The sequence below is a fragment of the Balaenoptera ricei genome, chromosome 15 (genome assembly GCF_028023285.1).
Source record: "Balaenoptera ricei isolate mBalRic1 chromosome 15, mBalRic1.hap2, whole genome shotgun sequence".
Classification (NCBI taxonomy): Eukaryota; Metazoa; Chordata; class Mammalia; order Artiodactyla; family Balaenopteridae; genus Balaenoptera; species Balaenoptera ricei.
In genome coordinates, this window is record NC_082653.1 from 62,827,589 (window position 1) to 62,841,632 (window position 14,044).

General features: G+C 45.3%; 1 protein-coding gene across 2 annotated transcripts in view; it reads right to left on the reverse strand.

The window, feature by feature from the left end:
* Positions 1 to 14,044, reverse strand: part of PARN (poly(A)-specific ribonuclease) — a 166,712-nt gene that overhangs the window by 44,006 nt on the left and 108,662 nt on the right. For both annotated transcript variants that reach the window (XM_059897738.1, XM_059897737.1), the window contains exon 22: positions 1,414 to 1,603. In XM_059897738.1, the coding sequence (XP_059753721.1) occupies positions 1,414 to 1,603 (190 nt within the window). The remainder of the gene's footprint in view (positions 1 to 1,413; positions 1,604 to 14,044) is intronic.

Here is a 14,044-nt window from a genome sequence, read left to right on the forward strand (position 1 = left end):
GGCTGTATATTCATACAATGAAGTAACACTGAATAATAAAAATTAACGTACTTGGGCTTCCCTGGTGGTGCAGTGGTTAAGAATCCGCCTGCCAATGCAAGGGACACGGGTTCAAGCCCTGGTCCAGGAAGATCCCATATGCCATGGAGCAACTACTGAGCCTACACTCTAGAGCCCGAGCGCCACAACTACTGAAGCCCACGTGCCTAGAGCCCATGCTCCACAACAAGAGAAGCCACCACAACGAGAAGCCCACGCACCGCAACGAAGAGTAGCTCCCGCTCACCGCAACTAGAAAAAGCCCACGCACAGCAAGGAAGACCCAACGCAGCCAAAAATAAATAAATGAATAAATTTATTTTAAAAAAAAATTAACGTACTCCTGATACACACAACATTAAGGATGAATTTCAAAAACAGGTTAAATGAAAGAAGCCAAACATAATACCAAGTGATTCCATTTTTTATAAATTCCAAGAGTAATCAAAATTAATCCACAGTGATAGAAATTTGAAATAGTTGCTTAGGACAGTGGGGGCTTGGAGTTGCTTGAAAAGGGGCACAACAAAATTTTGAGGCGGGAGATAGAAATGTCCTACATCTTGCTTTCAGTGGGGGTCACCTGTGTATATGTAACTGTTAAAACTCTTTGAACTAAACATTTTAGATCTGTACATTTTATTATATGTTATAATATGAGGTATGTTAATTATAACTCAATTTTAAAAATCTCTAAAAAATCATTTAAAAAGTAGGGAGGGCAATCCAAAATATTAACAGTGGTTGCTTCTGGGTGGTGGGATTATGGCTAATTTTTTCTTTGTTAATTCACACTTCTCTCTGCTTTACAATTTTCTATAAGGAACTCCGCCCCCGCCCCCACCCGTTTTCTATACCTATGTTTTAGACTTTCACAAAGATTCTAAAATATCACCAGCATTTATCTTCTGAAAGTAGGAATACAGGTAAGTAAAGGAAGTGTGTATCAAGTTCTCTTTCTACAGCAGGCATGTGGTGCAGTGTCTATGTGGGATATGAAAGGGGTTCAGAAGCTCAGCCAGAAGCAACGTGGCAGCCTGGGAAGAGGAAGAGATCAGACGGAAGAGTTCACCTCTGACCCTGGCTTTCTTACTGAATGGTGGGCAAGTCATAGAGCCCCTGTTTCTTCGCCCCTAAAATGGGAGTAAGATGTATCCCCTTCTCTGTCTCATCAGGGTTTTGTGAATGTTAACTGAAATGGTCTATATAGCACAGAAGGAATTAATGGAGTAGTAACTTCTGATATTATTTGAAAAGTTAGAAAAAAGTCTCTCTCACAAGTCAGATTTACTACTTACAGTCCTTTAAGAAGCAGCGAGAACAGCTTTGCTAGAACGACGCTGCCCTTTCAAATCGACAGCCAAGAACTCTTACCTATTGGCTTGGTAACAGTGATTCTGCAAAGCATAGGAGATGCACTGCGTGTTTAACCGCTTTCTCTCAACCTCCTTCCAACTATCTTCTGTCCACTTTCTCTTGATCTGCTTCTCCTCATGCTTTGTCCCCACATATTCAGCATAGGTCTGGATCCGATAGCTCTCTGCATATTTGCTGGTATTGACAGCTACAAGGAAAAGAAAAAATCCTTATCAAAGAGTCTGGCCTAGCCCAAGGATGTCACTTTGGAAAGATGGCCTGAGGGAGTCAAAGGAGCCCTGGGGTGAGGTCTGCACTCCCAACCCCGCTCGACTTTAGAAGCCAGGTGGCCTTGGGAATGTCCCATAGGCTCTCCACATCTGAGTTTTCTCACCTGGAGAAAAGACGGTCACTGCTCCTCAATCTCCCTCACAGTGTGAAAATGCTCTGTGAACTATTAAATAACCAGAATGATGTAAGCAAAACGTTAATTTTTGGAATATTTGCAGGTAACATTACGGTCTGAAAATTACTCCTTTTCAGAGTAAGAAACTGAAAAACAAAACAAAACCACTAAGGGAAAACTGCAAACCCTCACTTATTCTGTTAAAAATAAAGAGGACAAGAAAAGCAATACTGACAGCAGTGCTGATCACCGTGTCAAACACCGAAGGTCTACCATACGTCTGCGTCCGGTGCTTTGCGTACATCATGTCTTATCTTCACAATGCGTTTGCAAGGCAGAATTGGCTTTATTGAATATGAGAAAGCAGGTGCACAGAGGTCGGGGGGATTACTGCAGGCCGCACCGTGGGCCAGCGGCAGTGCTGGGCGGCAAAACCAGGCTGCTTCGACCCTAAGGTCACACTTCCGCACTTCACTTTGGACTCTGCAGATTCAAGATATTCCCACAGTACTTGAGACCTGCCTCTTCTCCTTCTGCTTTGAAAGCCTGCTAATTCTCTGTAATGTGCCTCTGGCAGGAGTCCTTGAAAACTAGAGCTTGTTCCCTCTTTGGTGTTAATGCCTGACTAAGGCCGGGTCCGTCTTGCTGCCTCCTTCTCAGAGGGTGGGGGATGGAACGTGCAAGTGGCCCGGGAGTGAGGACCCACGCAAACCGGGAGGCTGGGCCCCCATGTGCTGGCTCCAGCTTCTGCAGTGTGAGCACACACTCCCCGGCCCACTATCACTTCCACTGGTTATTACCCACACTAGCAGCAAGACCGTAAGGGCTGGGCCATGCTGGCAGGGGCTGCCAGACTTGGGACCCGGGCAGCTGCAAAAGCACTGTGACGTCTGAAATAGAGTATACCCACTTCTAGCAAAATTCTTGGATCAGAGTAGTTCCCAGTAAATATTATGTAAATGAAGCATGGTAGAATGCAGCAAGAGGTGACGGACACACCAGAACTGGACAAGGGACTCCAGTACTTCAGAGACCTTAAACCACAGGGAAAGACAACTGGATGAGAGGCAGATACTCCCCACATACCCAGCCCCTGACACTTTCATCTTCACTCCAAGTGGACCAGATATGCCTAAAACTTCTCAGCACAATAGGAGTTTATAGAATGTCATGCCCTAAATGTTTAGCCATCTAAAGAGCAAAGCAAAATAAAACAACAAAAAGAAAAATAAGAAAAGACACCCACTCTTATTATGCACCCCAATGTTCATTGCAGCACTATTTACAATAGCCAGGTCATGGAAGCAACCTGAATGCCCATCGACAGACGAATGGATAAAGAAGATGTGGCACATATATACACTGGAGTATTACTCAGCCATAAAAAGGAACAAAACTGGGTCCTTTGCAGAGACGTGATGGACCTAGAGACTGTCATACAGAGTGAAGTCAGAAAGAGAAAAACAAATATCGTATATTAACGCATATATGTGGAACCTAGAAAAATGGTACAGATGAACCAGTGTGCAGGGCAGAAATAGAGACACAGATGTAGAGGACAAACGTATGGACACCAAGGGGGGAAAGTGGCGGGGGGGTGGGGGGGTGGGATGAATTGGGAGATTGGGATTGACATATATACACTAATATGTATAAAATGGATAACTAATAAGAACCTGCTGTATAAAAAAATAAAATTCAAAAAAAATTTTTTTTTTTACTAAGAAGTTTGCTGTACTTTTCAAATATTCACTCTAGAGTTTAACAGGAAAAAAAGAAAAGAAAAGAAAACAACCCTAAGGGTATTAAAGAACTTTCACATTATCCCAAGGAAGTAGATTGAGTTAGTGAAATGCGAGCTCAAAATAGCATATGCTCTGACTCACTAGAAGGAGGGAAACAGAAAGTACCCAGCTCTGCAGATACACTATCGACCAAAGTCACTCAGATCAGAGAACCACAGAAACAGGATTCTTTCTTTAAAATCTTACTCCTCAGGACAGTTACTCTTCTTGCTTTCAACGGACTACACTTTTGACTTTCTTGGCTCATTTATCTAACCGCCCCACAATCTGTATACCCAACAAACATCAACCATCCGTGCCTCTGTCTAGCAGCTGCTCACTGGGTGTCTGTCCCAGGGACGATGCTAGATATTTGGTAAAACAAGACACAATTTCCACCCTCTTGAGCTCACCCTGTCACATGCAAGCTTTATGCAGTTTCCTGTAAGCTTGAGACTACCTACTAAAACAGGTTCATCTATCAATGCGATACATGAGAACCCACAGATTCTACATGATTATTCTGTCCCGATCGTTGGCAAATGAGCATCTCCTGGATTTTCCTCTTTAAGTTTCATTCCTTACTCAGGCAGGTTGATTCTGAAGTGTGCCCCACAGGGATGACATGTGCAATAATGTCTCTCTCGAGTTTAATTTGGATTACCAAGTAAAGGAGTAGGCTTGAGTCAACATTCCTCCTGAAAGCAGAGGTGATGATAGGGTCATAAAGGAGCCAAGATGATCTACTTAACAGCATTTGATTGTTTCCAGTAATTTAGCTCTCAGCCCCATGGACAAATGTTTCAAAAATTCCCTAACCATGGTGGGGAATTTATCTGAGCACATTTGGAATTAGGATCAGTTAAAGGGGGAAACAAATAACAATCCACTTTCCACGGCTGGCCTTCACATGGCAATAATTTACCAGCATTCCTTCAAGTCCCAGCAGCTTTGCAGCTCTCGGCCTTTAATCTGGAAGCCAAGCTCTGGCCCAGAGCCACCCTTCTAATGGATGAATCAGCAAAATGAATTGGCTGTCAGCTGTGTCCTCCAGTGATTCCAGCTCGCCTGTCAGAAGCAGCGTGGCGCAGGCAGCTTGGTAACACTAACCTTTTCCAAATTTGTCAGGAAAATGATTCAAGGCCATCTTTCGGCTATGCCACTCTGTGAAAGCCGCTGCAAAACCAAACACGGTGAAGTCCCTTCCTGGTTCCTTGTGGGTGAGTGAGAGCAGTTCCTCTCCCACAGTCTCACCCACCCATGGCTTCACTGTGCCGGGTCCGCTGTCTCGACACTTTGTGCATTTAATCTTCACAACCACCCCATGAGGAAGAGATGTTCTAGTCATCACACAGATGAAGAGACTGGGCATCAGGGGAGCCGAGCAGCTTGCTTATGGTCTCATAGGGTGAGCATCAAGGCTGGTTTGGAACCAAGACGTGACTTTTTTCTAAAACATAACCCTGCCACAAGTCTGATATATATTTGTGTATATTTATGTGTCCATTTAGATGGACGATTATCTTATAAAATGCTTCCTTTAGAGGAGTTTTAAAGAACTACTTAAAATGTTGAGTTTTTTTTCTAAAAATGTAGACCCTTCCATTACTGTCAAGCAAAAAAATCTCTCCAACTAAGTTGAGAGATACATAATGTTCATGGACAAGAACACTTAACATAAGACATAGAGTCCTTCCTAAATTTACCTCTAGATTTAATGCAGTTTCAGTTTAAAAAATTCCAACGTTTTAATAAAACAATGAAAAAATTTTAAATGAGATTAAAAAAAAAAAATCTCAACAGAACACAGAGCAGTGGTAGCCAGGGACTGGGGGAGGAGGTCAACCGCCAAAGGGATGAGGGAATTCTGGGAGTGATGGAACTGTCCTGTATCTTGATTGTGGTGGAGGTTACATGATGATGTGCATTTGTTAAGATGAAGACCTGGGCAACAGAACAGTGTATATTTCACTGTATATAAATTACACCTCAATTATTCTGTGGAATTTGAAAGGTTGATTCCAAATTTTAAAGGGAAGACAAATGGCCAATGATAGCCCAAACATTTCTGAAGAAGAATAAGGAAGGGGGACTTGCCTTGATAGCTAAAAAAGCTTATTGTAAACCTGTAGTACTTAAGACAGTGTAGTAATGGGACAGAGATAAACAAACTGACCAGTGGTACAGAAGAACCTAGAAACAGACCTATGCATCTGTGAAACTTTGATTTTTGACAGAGGCAGCATGACACTGTGCAAAAGGAAAAGTTGGAAAAATTGTTTATCCACAGGAAGAAAAAAAGAAATTGGATTCTTACTCACACCAGGCCAAAAAATCAACTCCAGATGGATGAAGCACTTAAATGTCAAAAGCAAACTTTGAAAACTTGAAAAGAAAATAGAAGTGAATATCTTCCAGAGCTTGAAGTAGGAAAGAATTTATGAAGATACAAAAAATGTTAAGCATTAAAAAAAAGATCAATAAGTTTGGCTACATTAATACGAAAACTTCTGTCCACCCGAAGACACTTTAAAGAGAGAGAAGACAATCTACACACTGGGAGAAGATATTTGTGACACATACAACTGATGGAGGATTAGCACCAGAATACATAAAAATGCCTACAAATCAGTAAGAGAACACCTAACAGAAAAATGGGCAAAAGACACGAAAAGCATTCATATCGTTTCACAGAAAAGGGAGCATATAACGCCAATAATTATATAAAGAGTTGCTCAACCTCAGGCAAAGGCAAATTAGGAGCACAATAAGATATCATTTTGTAGATCTGTAGAGGGAAAGGGAGAGGGAGAGGGAGGGGGAAGGGGGATGGGGGGAAGGTGAGGGGAAGGAGAGAGCGGGGGAGAGAGAGAGGGAGAGAGAGAGAGAACCAAAAAAGCAAGAAAATGATGAGCATGACTTTCAGAAGAGTGACTGCCACCCACAGGGGATAGGGGGGATGGGATGGGGAGGAACAACAGGTAAATGTAATTTATTAACAATATTTTAGCTCTTTGGTTGAGTGGTGGTTTCACAGATGTTCATGACATTTTAAACAAATTGTTTAGTTTTGCTGTTGTTTTACACTGTCCAACTCCTAGGGGCCATTTCTGAGACTAAGTTAGAAGGGCTCTGTAAGACGAGGTAAGAGTTACTCCAGTTTCAGTGTCTTCAGTGATAAGGAGGTGTCCCTGAATGGTTCGTGTGCTGCAAACAATCACAGCTGCTGAAACGCCAGGCTTCTCAGCCCTTCCAAGGGAGGCTGAGGACATTTGTGCAGCCTGGTTATTAAGCGGCTGCAATCACTTTACTGCAGCAACTGCTGGAGGGGGTGGGGTGGGGGGAGGATCAGGAAACTTCAGAAGCAGTCACACACCGTTAGTCCTGCATTTTCTGCAGTGGCTACCCTCAGCCAACATCAGGTTCTCAGTCAGTTTCTAAGGGAATTACCTATAATGCTTATCAATCCAATGGTTACAAGAAAGAGAAATATTTATTGGTTACTTATTCTGCCAGGTATGGAAAAATCCTGTAAGGATTATCCTGACTCTATAGATAAGGACACTGAAGCTCAGAAGAAGTGACTAGTTCAAGGTCTCAAAGATGACAAGTGTTGGGATCCAAACCAAAGCTACATTCTTTTCATGACACCATGTGCACTGGAAGGGTCCCAGACCGTGTCATTTAGAGTTAACACAGGCAAATGCCTCTGTCTGCAAGAGACTCAGAGTCTGTCCACCTCTCCATACAACAGTTATGTAAAAAGCAGAAGGAATCTCTCCGTGATAACCTGGTATGTTAACTGCCCACCCGAAGTGACGTGTGCTGACAGTGGCCTCTGCCAGCTTTGCAGACTCAAACCCTACACCCTACCCACCAACGTGTGCTTTAACGCTCTACGGTGCCCACTTCTGACACCCTTCATGACCTCTCCTGACCCCTCCCTCAGCTGCCAGCCTGGGGCCCTGCACCACTGTGCCCTCATTCTGGGTTTTCACCCCACACCAGGAGGGCACCAAACATCGCTTTGTGTTTGCTTGTTTATTTACATGTGAACATACCAGATTCAGAAGTTTTCTCATATTCCATATAATTTGATCAACTTTGGGTTTTCAACAGCATGACCATTTTTTGACTTTAACCAGAGAGAGAATGGAGGGTTTTATCTCGGATTCTACGGGAGAACTAACTTTACAAAAACACTCAACCCTGATAACGGTCACTAGGAACATTTGCCTGTGTTCAAAAAAACTGATCTTGGGTGTACCTCCCCTCAACCCACCCAAGGAACTAGGCGGATACTAAGGTGCACACAGAAATCGGCGGTCTGTCAGAAGCACGTGCAGTACTGCTATTTCCAGGGTGCCCAAGAGGTGAGAGTGCGCGAGCCCGCCCAGGAGATGACAGCCCTATTTTACCCTTGCCAGTCCATCCTCCTCTATAAAACCCTGCAGAGTCTTCAAGATAAAGTGCAAACCTGCTAGAGGACGTCAGGGCCTTTAGCTTGGTCCGGCCCTCACTTCAACGCTGACTCTTTCCCCACGTTTACCCAGGCGCTCTTGGGGGAAGGGACCTTGGTTTATTCATCTGTGTAGCGCCTGGGCTCTACCATGGTACTTTGGCAGGAATTTCATCTGACATTGTGGAAGGAGGGAAGAAACACAGCTTTTGTACCTGCTGTCAGCTTGTTTCTACTCAAGAGAAGAAAGCCAGAACCAGGATACATATTCACAACATCTTCAGTGAAAAATTCCATGAGGAAGGGTGGCTCAGCAGATGAAGAGCCCTGGGCTGGAAACAAGAAAAGCTGGCTCTGACTCTGAAGGGCAGGCTCCCTTGGGCAGAGCAGTCCGTGCACATTGCCACACCTGAGCCTCACAGCAACGCTGGGAAAGAAATGGCAACGGCCCTTGACAGCAGACTCGGCAAGGCCAATGCACCTGCCCCGGGCACACGGTCAGGAACCAGGGCTTGTGAGTCCTTGTCCCTTGTTCTTCATACATTGCATACTTACCTAATAAAGGGTTGCTTGTTTGTTTGTTTGTACAGTACTAAGGCTAGGGAATTCCCTGGCGGTCCAGTGGTTAGGACTCCGCACTTTCACTGCTGAGGGCCTGGGTTTGATCCCTGGTCGGGGAACTAAGATCCCACAAGCCTTGCACTGCAGCCAAAAAAATAAATAGAAATAAAAAAATAAAGTACTAAGGCTAAAGAGTGAAAACTCAGGCACATGAAAGAGATCCAAGCGCTGTCAAGAGCACAGCGGAAATAATGGAGTAAGAGGCAGAAGGGAGCTGGGTTCATTCACTTCTGCTTTCCCCAAGCCTCTATCACAGCACCTGACATATAGGAGACACTCAGGAAAGCAAATGCACTAAGGCCAAGGGAGCAAGCTCAGGCCACGATGCTTAAAAAGATGTGAAGGACAGAGTATGAGAGCAAGAACGGCTGAGCGTTCACAGAACCGGGCCCGTACCCACCGGCACTGAGTGCTTGGCACCGTGCGGGCAACTGCTGTGAGCCCTGTGACGGATAAGGACCAGAGCAAACTCAACAGGCGCCCAGAGAGGAAGTGGGTCCCGTCCTGGTTCCTCCACATACAAGTCACGCCTATGACTCCGTGCCCCCTCCACGTCACCCCCTCAGCCTGCTCACGGCTCCCACACCTCATTTCACCTCACGGTCTCTAATTAAGGCCAAGGAAGTGGATGGGAATTCCCTGGCGGTCCAGTGGTTAGGGCTCCACGCGCTCACTGCCGAGGGCCCAGGTTTGATCCCTGGTTGGGGAACTAAAATCCCACAAGCCATGCAGTGTAGCAGAAAAAAAAAAAGCCAAAGAAGTGGAGATGAAAACACTCTCCACAAACTGGACAAAGGCTGACATGTAGACATGGTGACATCTACTTAAAATCTACACAAAGGGAGGCAACGAAGTCAAGTGGGAAAACCACAGGTTCCGAGGCCACAGTGGCCTAGGTTCAAATCCTGCCCCGGTCTTAACTTGCCTGAGGCAAGTCACCTGCCTCCCTGGGCTTCCCTTTCTTTATCCATAAAACAGGCATATCTACCTACCTCAGAAAGCTATTAGGAAGGGCAGAGAGTACGTACGCAGAGCTCTCAGCACAGGGCCTGGCACACGGTAGGTGCCTAAGCAACGAGGCTATGGCTGTTAGATCACAAAACATATAGTTCAGACTAAAAGAACGGTGTCTAAGCCACATAAGATATTCTACAGCGAGACAGATTCAGCGAGCTGTAGAGCTCATCACACACTGGGGGGGTGAGAAGTGAGGGGGGGTGAGAAGTGAGGGGAGCCTCACAGACCTGAGTCTGCAAAGCTCACACGATACTGCTATCGTTTAGAATTGGGGTCTTTCCCATGCAAAAACGTGGAAATAAAGTGGAAAATACAGGAACCGATACGTCAACCATACTGGACAAGTATAAAATCAAAAAGTCTGAACTATAATTTTTAAAAATTGAACTGAGACCAAAATTAGTCAATTAATTTTCACTAACTCTCCTGGCAACACCACAGTCCGCTTCTGAAACGTGCATCTCATTCATTCATCCCACAAACACTGCCTCCAGGTACTGTGCTGGGCACCGGCGCGTGGAGGAAGGGAAGAGACGGTCCCTGCCCGGAAGAAGCTTACAATCTAGAGGAGGAGGAAAGGAACAGCAGGGAGGCAGGAATCGAGGTGAGAAAGGATGATTTCAGCACGAGGAGGAGCAAGAGGTTGACTGTGGGAAGAAGCTGCTGCTTAAGCTCTCGCTCCCACGGCCTCTGCCACCTGCCTCCGCTTTTACTGAAGGGTGTCACCAAGGAGCACTGCTCGCATTAACCAGCCTGGGTGGTTTTTTTTCTTTTTCTTTTTTCTTTTCATGGTTCCCAGCTGAAAAGTCGATTAAGAAGAAATAAAGCTACCATTTATTGAGTACTTACTATATATAAGAGCTGTGCTGACTGCTTTACAAACAAATGTATTTAGTTCTCGCTTGTTCATTTATTCACCCTTCCACCTGTTTGTGAACACAGACACTAATGTATGAAATTCTCACTTGTTCATTTATTCATCTCTCCATTCATTCATGAACAAACACACCATCTTCTATGCATGGGCAACTGGGGCTGAATCAGGGACCTGGTCCTTGTATTCGCCGGGAGGGAAGGACAGGGCACAGAGCCTCACACGTGTGCTGAGGGTTAGAAAAGCGCTCTGGAGTTTCCAGCGGGAGCTAGCTGGTCAAGCCCAGGACACAGAGACTGTTTCCCTAAGGAAAAGACATTCAGCCTTTCCTGAGACTGAAGGCTGGGAGAGCAGACAGCGTCAAAGACACTGGGGGTAGGGACGCGTGTTCCAGGCAGAAGGAACACGGAGTGACCTATCTGAGTGAGGAGACACAGTCTTGACTGAGGAACTGAAACACGACCTTAACAGTGGAGACTAAAGAGGGAGCAGGGAGGACCTGAGGTGAAGCCGGAATGATGGACACGCCCCCGAGGGCTCCGGCTAAGTGCAGAGGGAGCCACATGGGGTTTTAGTCACCAGGAGGGTGCGAGTGTGATCTGATGTGTGTTTCTACAAGATGACTGCAATTGAAGGGGAAAACACGAATGGGAATGGAGAAGGCATGGAGTAAGAAAAGAAGTCCTAGTGGAACTCTAAGGAACAGCAAACATTTAATCACCTTATAGATGGGGCGGGGGGAGCAGGCAGGGGAGCCTGGGACGCTGTGGGCCGAAGAGGAGGTGACTTAGAAAGTCTGGGGCTGCGGAGCCCAGGAAGGAAGGATGGGTCAACGTACTGAGCAACCAGGCAAGAGGAGGCAAGGGCTCAGGAGCTTTATGGCACGGAGGTCACCAGGGACCTCAGCTAAATGAGAGGGCACGATGGCTAGGGTGATGAATCCAGACCACTGGAATCTGTAAAAGGAAAGAAATCATGGGGAGCAAAGGGAACTGGGATCTAGGAGTCCTTTTGAAAAGATGGATTAGCTTCGGCAGGTGTTCTCACTGTTGGAAAGAAGCAGCAGGTGGGCCTGGGGATAAGGGACAGCGAAAGGCCTGGAGAGGAAACGGGGCCCAGAGCACATGTGTGGGGCCCCACTTCCGAGAGAAGGGAGGACCAGGTGCAGAGCTTGATGAATCTGGGGTAGGAAGCCCCACCTGGAAGCCGGCTGTTTCCTGGGTGAAGGGGGTGGGTCTTCCTGAGAGCCCCAGAGCTGAGGCCGGGAGGACAGGAAGGGCAGAAAAGGCTGCGGAGCTGTGACTTACGAGGACCCAGCTGGAGACAGCGGCCTTCTAGGCAAAGTCACCAATCCACCCGTGCTCTTTTTCTCCTCAAAGCAACCCCACAAGGTGGGCAGGAACTCTGTTTTTACAGACACGGAAACAGAGGCTGAGACAGGTTGAGTAACCTGCAGAGGGCCAAGATAATGAACTGGCAGAGCTGGATTTGGATCCTCACCTCCCTGACTGTGACGCCAGGCTTCCCACGACGCTTTTCACCTGCCCCTCAAAGCTGGCAACACAGCAGCTGCTCGAAACCCAAGCCAGACAAAAAAAGGTTTTCACAAATGCTGACATAGCTCCTTAAAAGATGGGGTAGTGATGTGCAGGAGGTAAGAATGACTTTATGATGGAGTCAAACAGGAGCAGATGGAGTTCCGAAAAGTTTAGAATTGAGAGTCACTTAAAAAAAAAGACAGAGAATACCTTTTTTTGTTTTTTAAATAAAGACGAAAACACACAACTCAAAATAGGGAGCTGGGAAGCAATTCCATACTTAACGGTCTTGACGAACTTGACAGACAGCTGAAAGACCTAAGGCAATTTGCAACATTCTTCACACTTCATGGGAAAAAATTAAGATTGATGTCTCAACTACACAGGAATAATTTAAAGTAAAATCAAAGATCTCCTCCTAGAATGTGCGAAATGGCAGATCCTAAATGTCAGGAACACTGAATAAATTGTACTCTAGGGAAGACTAAACAGTACATGTTTTAGTTACACTATTTTATAACAGTATCTTTAAGGTCTACATATATCACAAAGGAGTACAAATAAATAATAATCATGGTTTACAGAGGGGTTACCATGCACCAGATGCTGTATTAGCTCTAATCCTATTACCATATGTTCTATAATATCCTAATATATTAACCCTAATATATACTCTTTCATCTCTAATCGTACCTCTACAAAACAGCCCTATTTTGAGTATGACAAAACAGAGACCCAGATAGGTTAACCCCCTTGCCTGACATCACAGTGTTGGACGGTGGAAAATGGCCAGATTTAACCCACTGCTGATACAACCTCCCCCTACACGGGTACCTTTCACTCTCTAAAGGCATACAGTGTCCAGTAGGTTTTAAGTTGCAACAGTGTCACCAAACAAGACCTATCTTTTCTAGGCAACCCACTCTGATGTTTCCTATTCTGTTTCTTTTCTCTCTTCTTTTTTATTCTGGCGTCAACTAGCACTGATTTTCTGACCCACTGATGGGCCATGACTCGAAGTTTGAAACAAGCCACAGCTCACTGACACCCACCATTCAAAGTGGCATTTCTGTGCGACAATGCGCTTTGTGTTCTAAAAGGTTAATCAACAAAAGAACTTTGAGGACACAACCTATTCACCAACCAGAGCCAGTGTGTAAACTGAACTGCTGGCTCGAGGTAGTGGCCGGGTCTGCAGTCAGAGTTAAGAAGGGTTCACTGGTTCTCGTTAGCGATGTTTCAGATGCCAGACACAAATATACACCAAATATAAATGTCCCCACATACACCAAGACAACACTTTTGGACTGTTAACCTTGGCAGTTTGAGCTGTTTATGAAGCAGTAAATCTGCCACAGTATTAGTGCTATTGTGATAACACATAAATGCACCAACTTTTCTCCATGTCCCAAGACCATGTTTACAAAAAGCCTCACAGAGCAGCATATTTTCAGACTTAAAGGTTTCAATAGGTGAAAAGCTTAAAGTCTGTTTGTGTATAAGCCAACCAGATATGGAAGAAGATGTACTGCAATATTTACACTTTCATTAAATGTCTCTCTGTGGATGTTTTGATGTGGTTTTCATTTGATAAAAGAATTTACTTACAGCTCATGACTAGGCTTATTCATTAACCAAGTGAAACCCAGGAGGGAAGGAGGGGACCTGGGGAGAGAATGAGAATGACAGGCCTTTATCAGCCAGGCAGGGCTGAGCTATCTTACCTGCAGGGTGAGTCATTACCCCTGGGAAGGAGGGTATCAGTCCCCAGAAGCAAAGTGGCCTCTCCCAACCTAGTAAGAAGGAGTCACAGAAATTCCATATAGACAACTCCGTCTATGGTTCTCGTTAACCCTTCTTTGCCACGCTACCAATCTGGAACCTCTCAGGGTTCTCATGATGGCACCATGATGCTACCTATGAAAAGAGCCCTCCTCCTAGTCCTGCCTT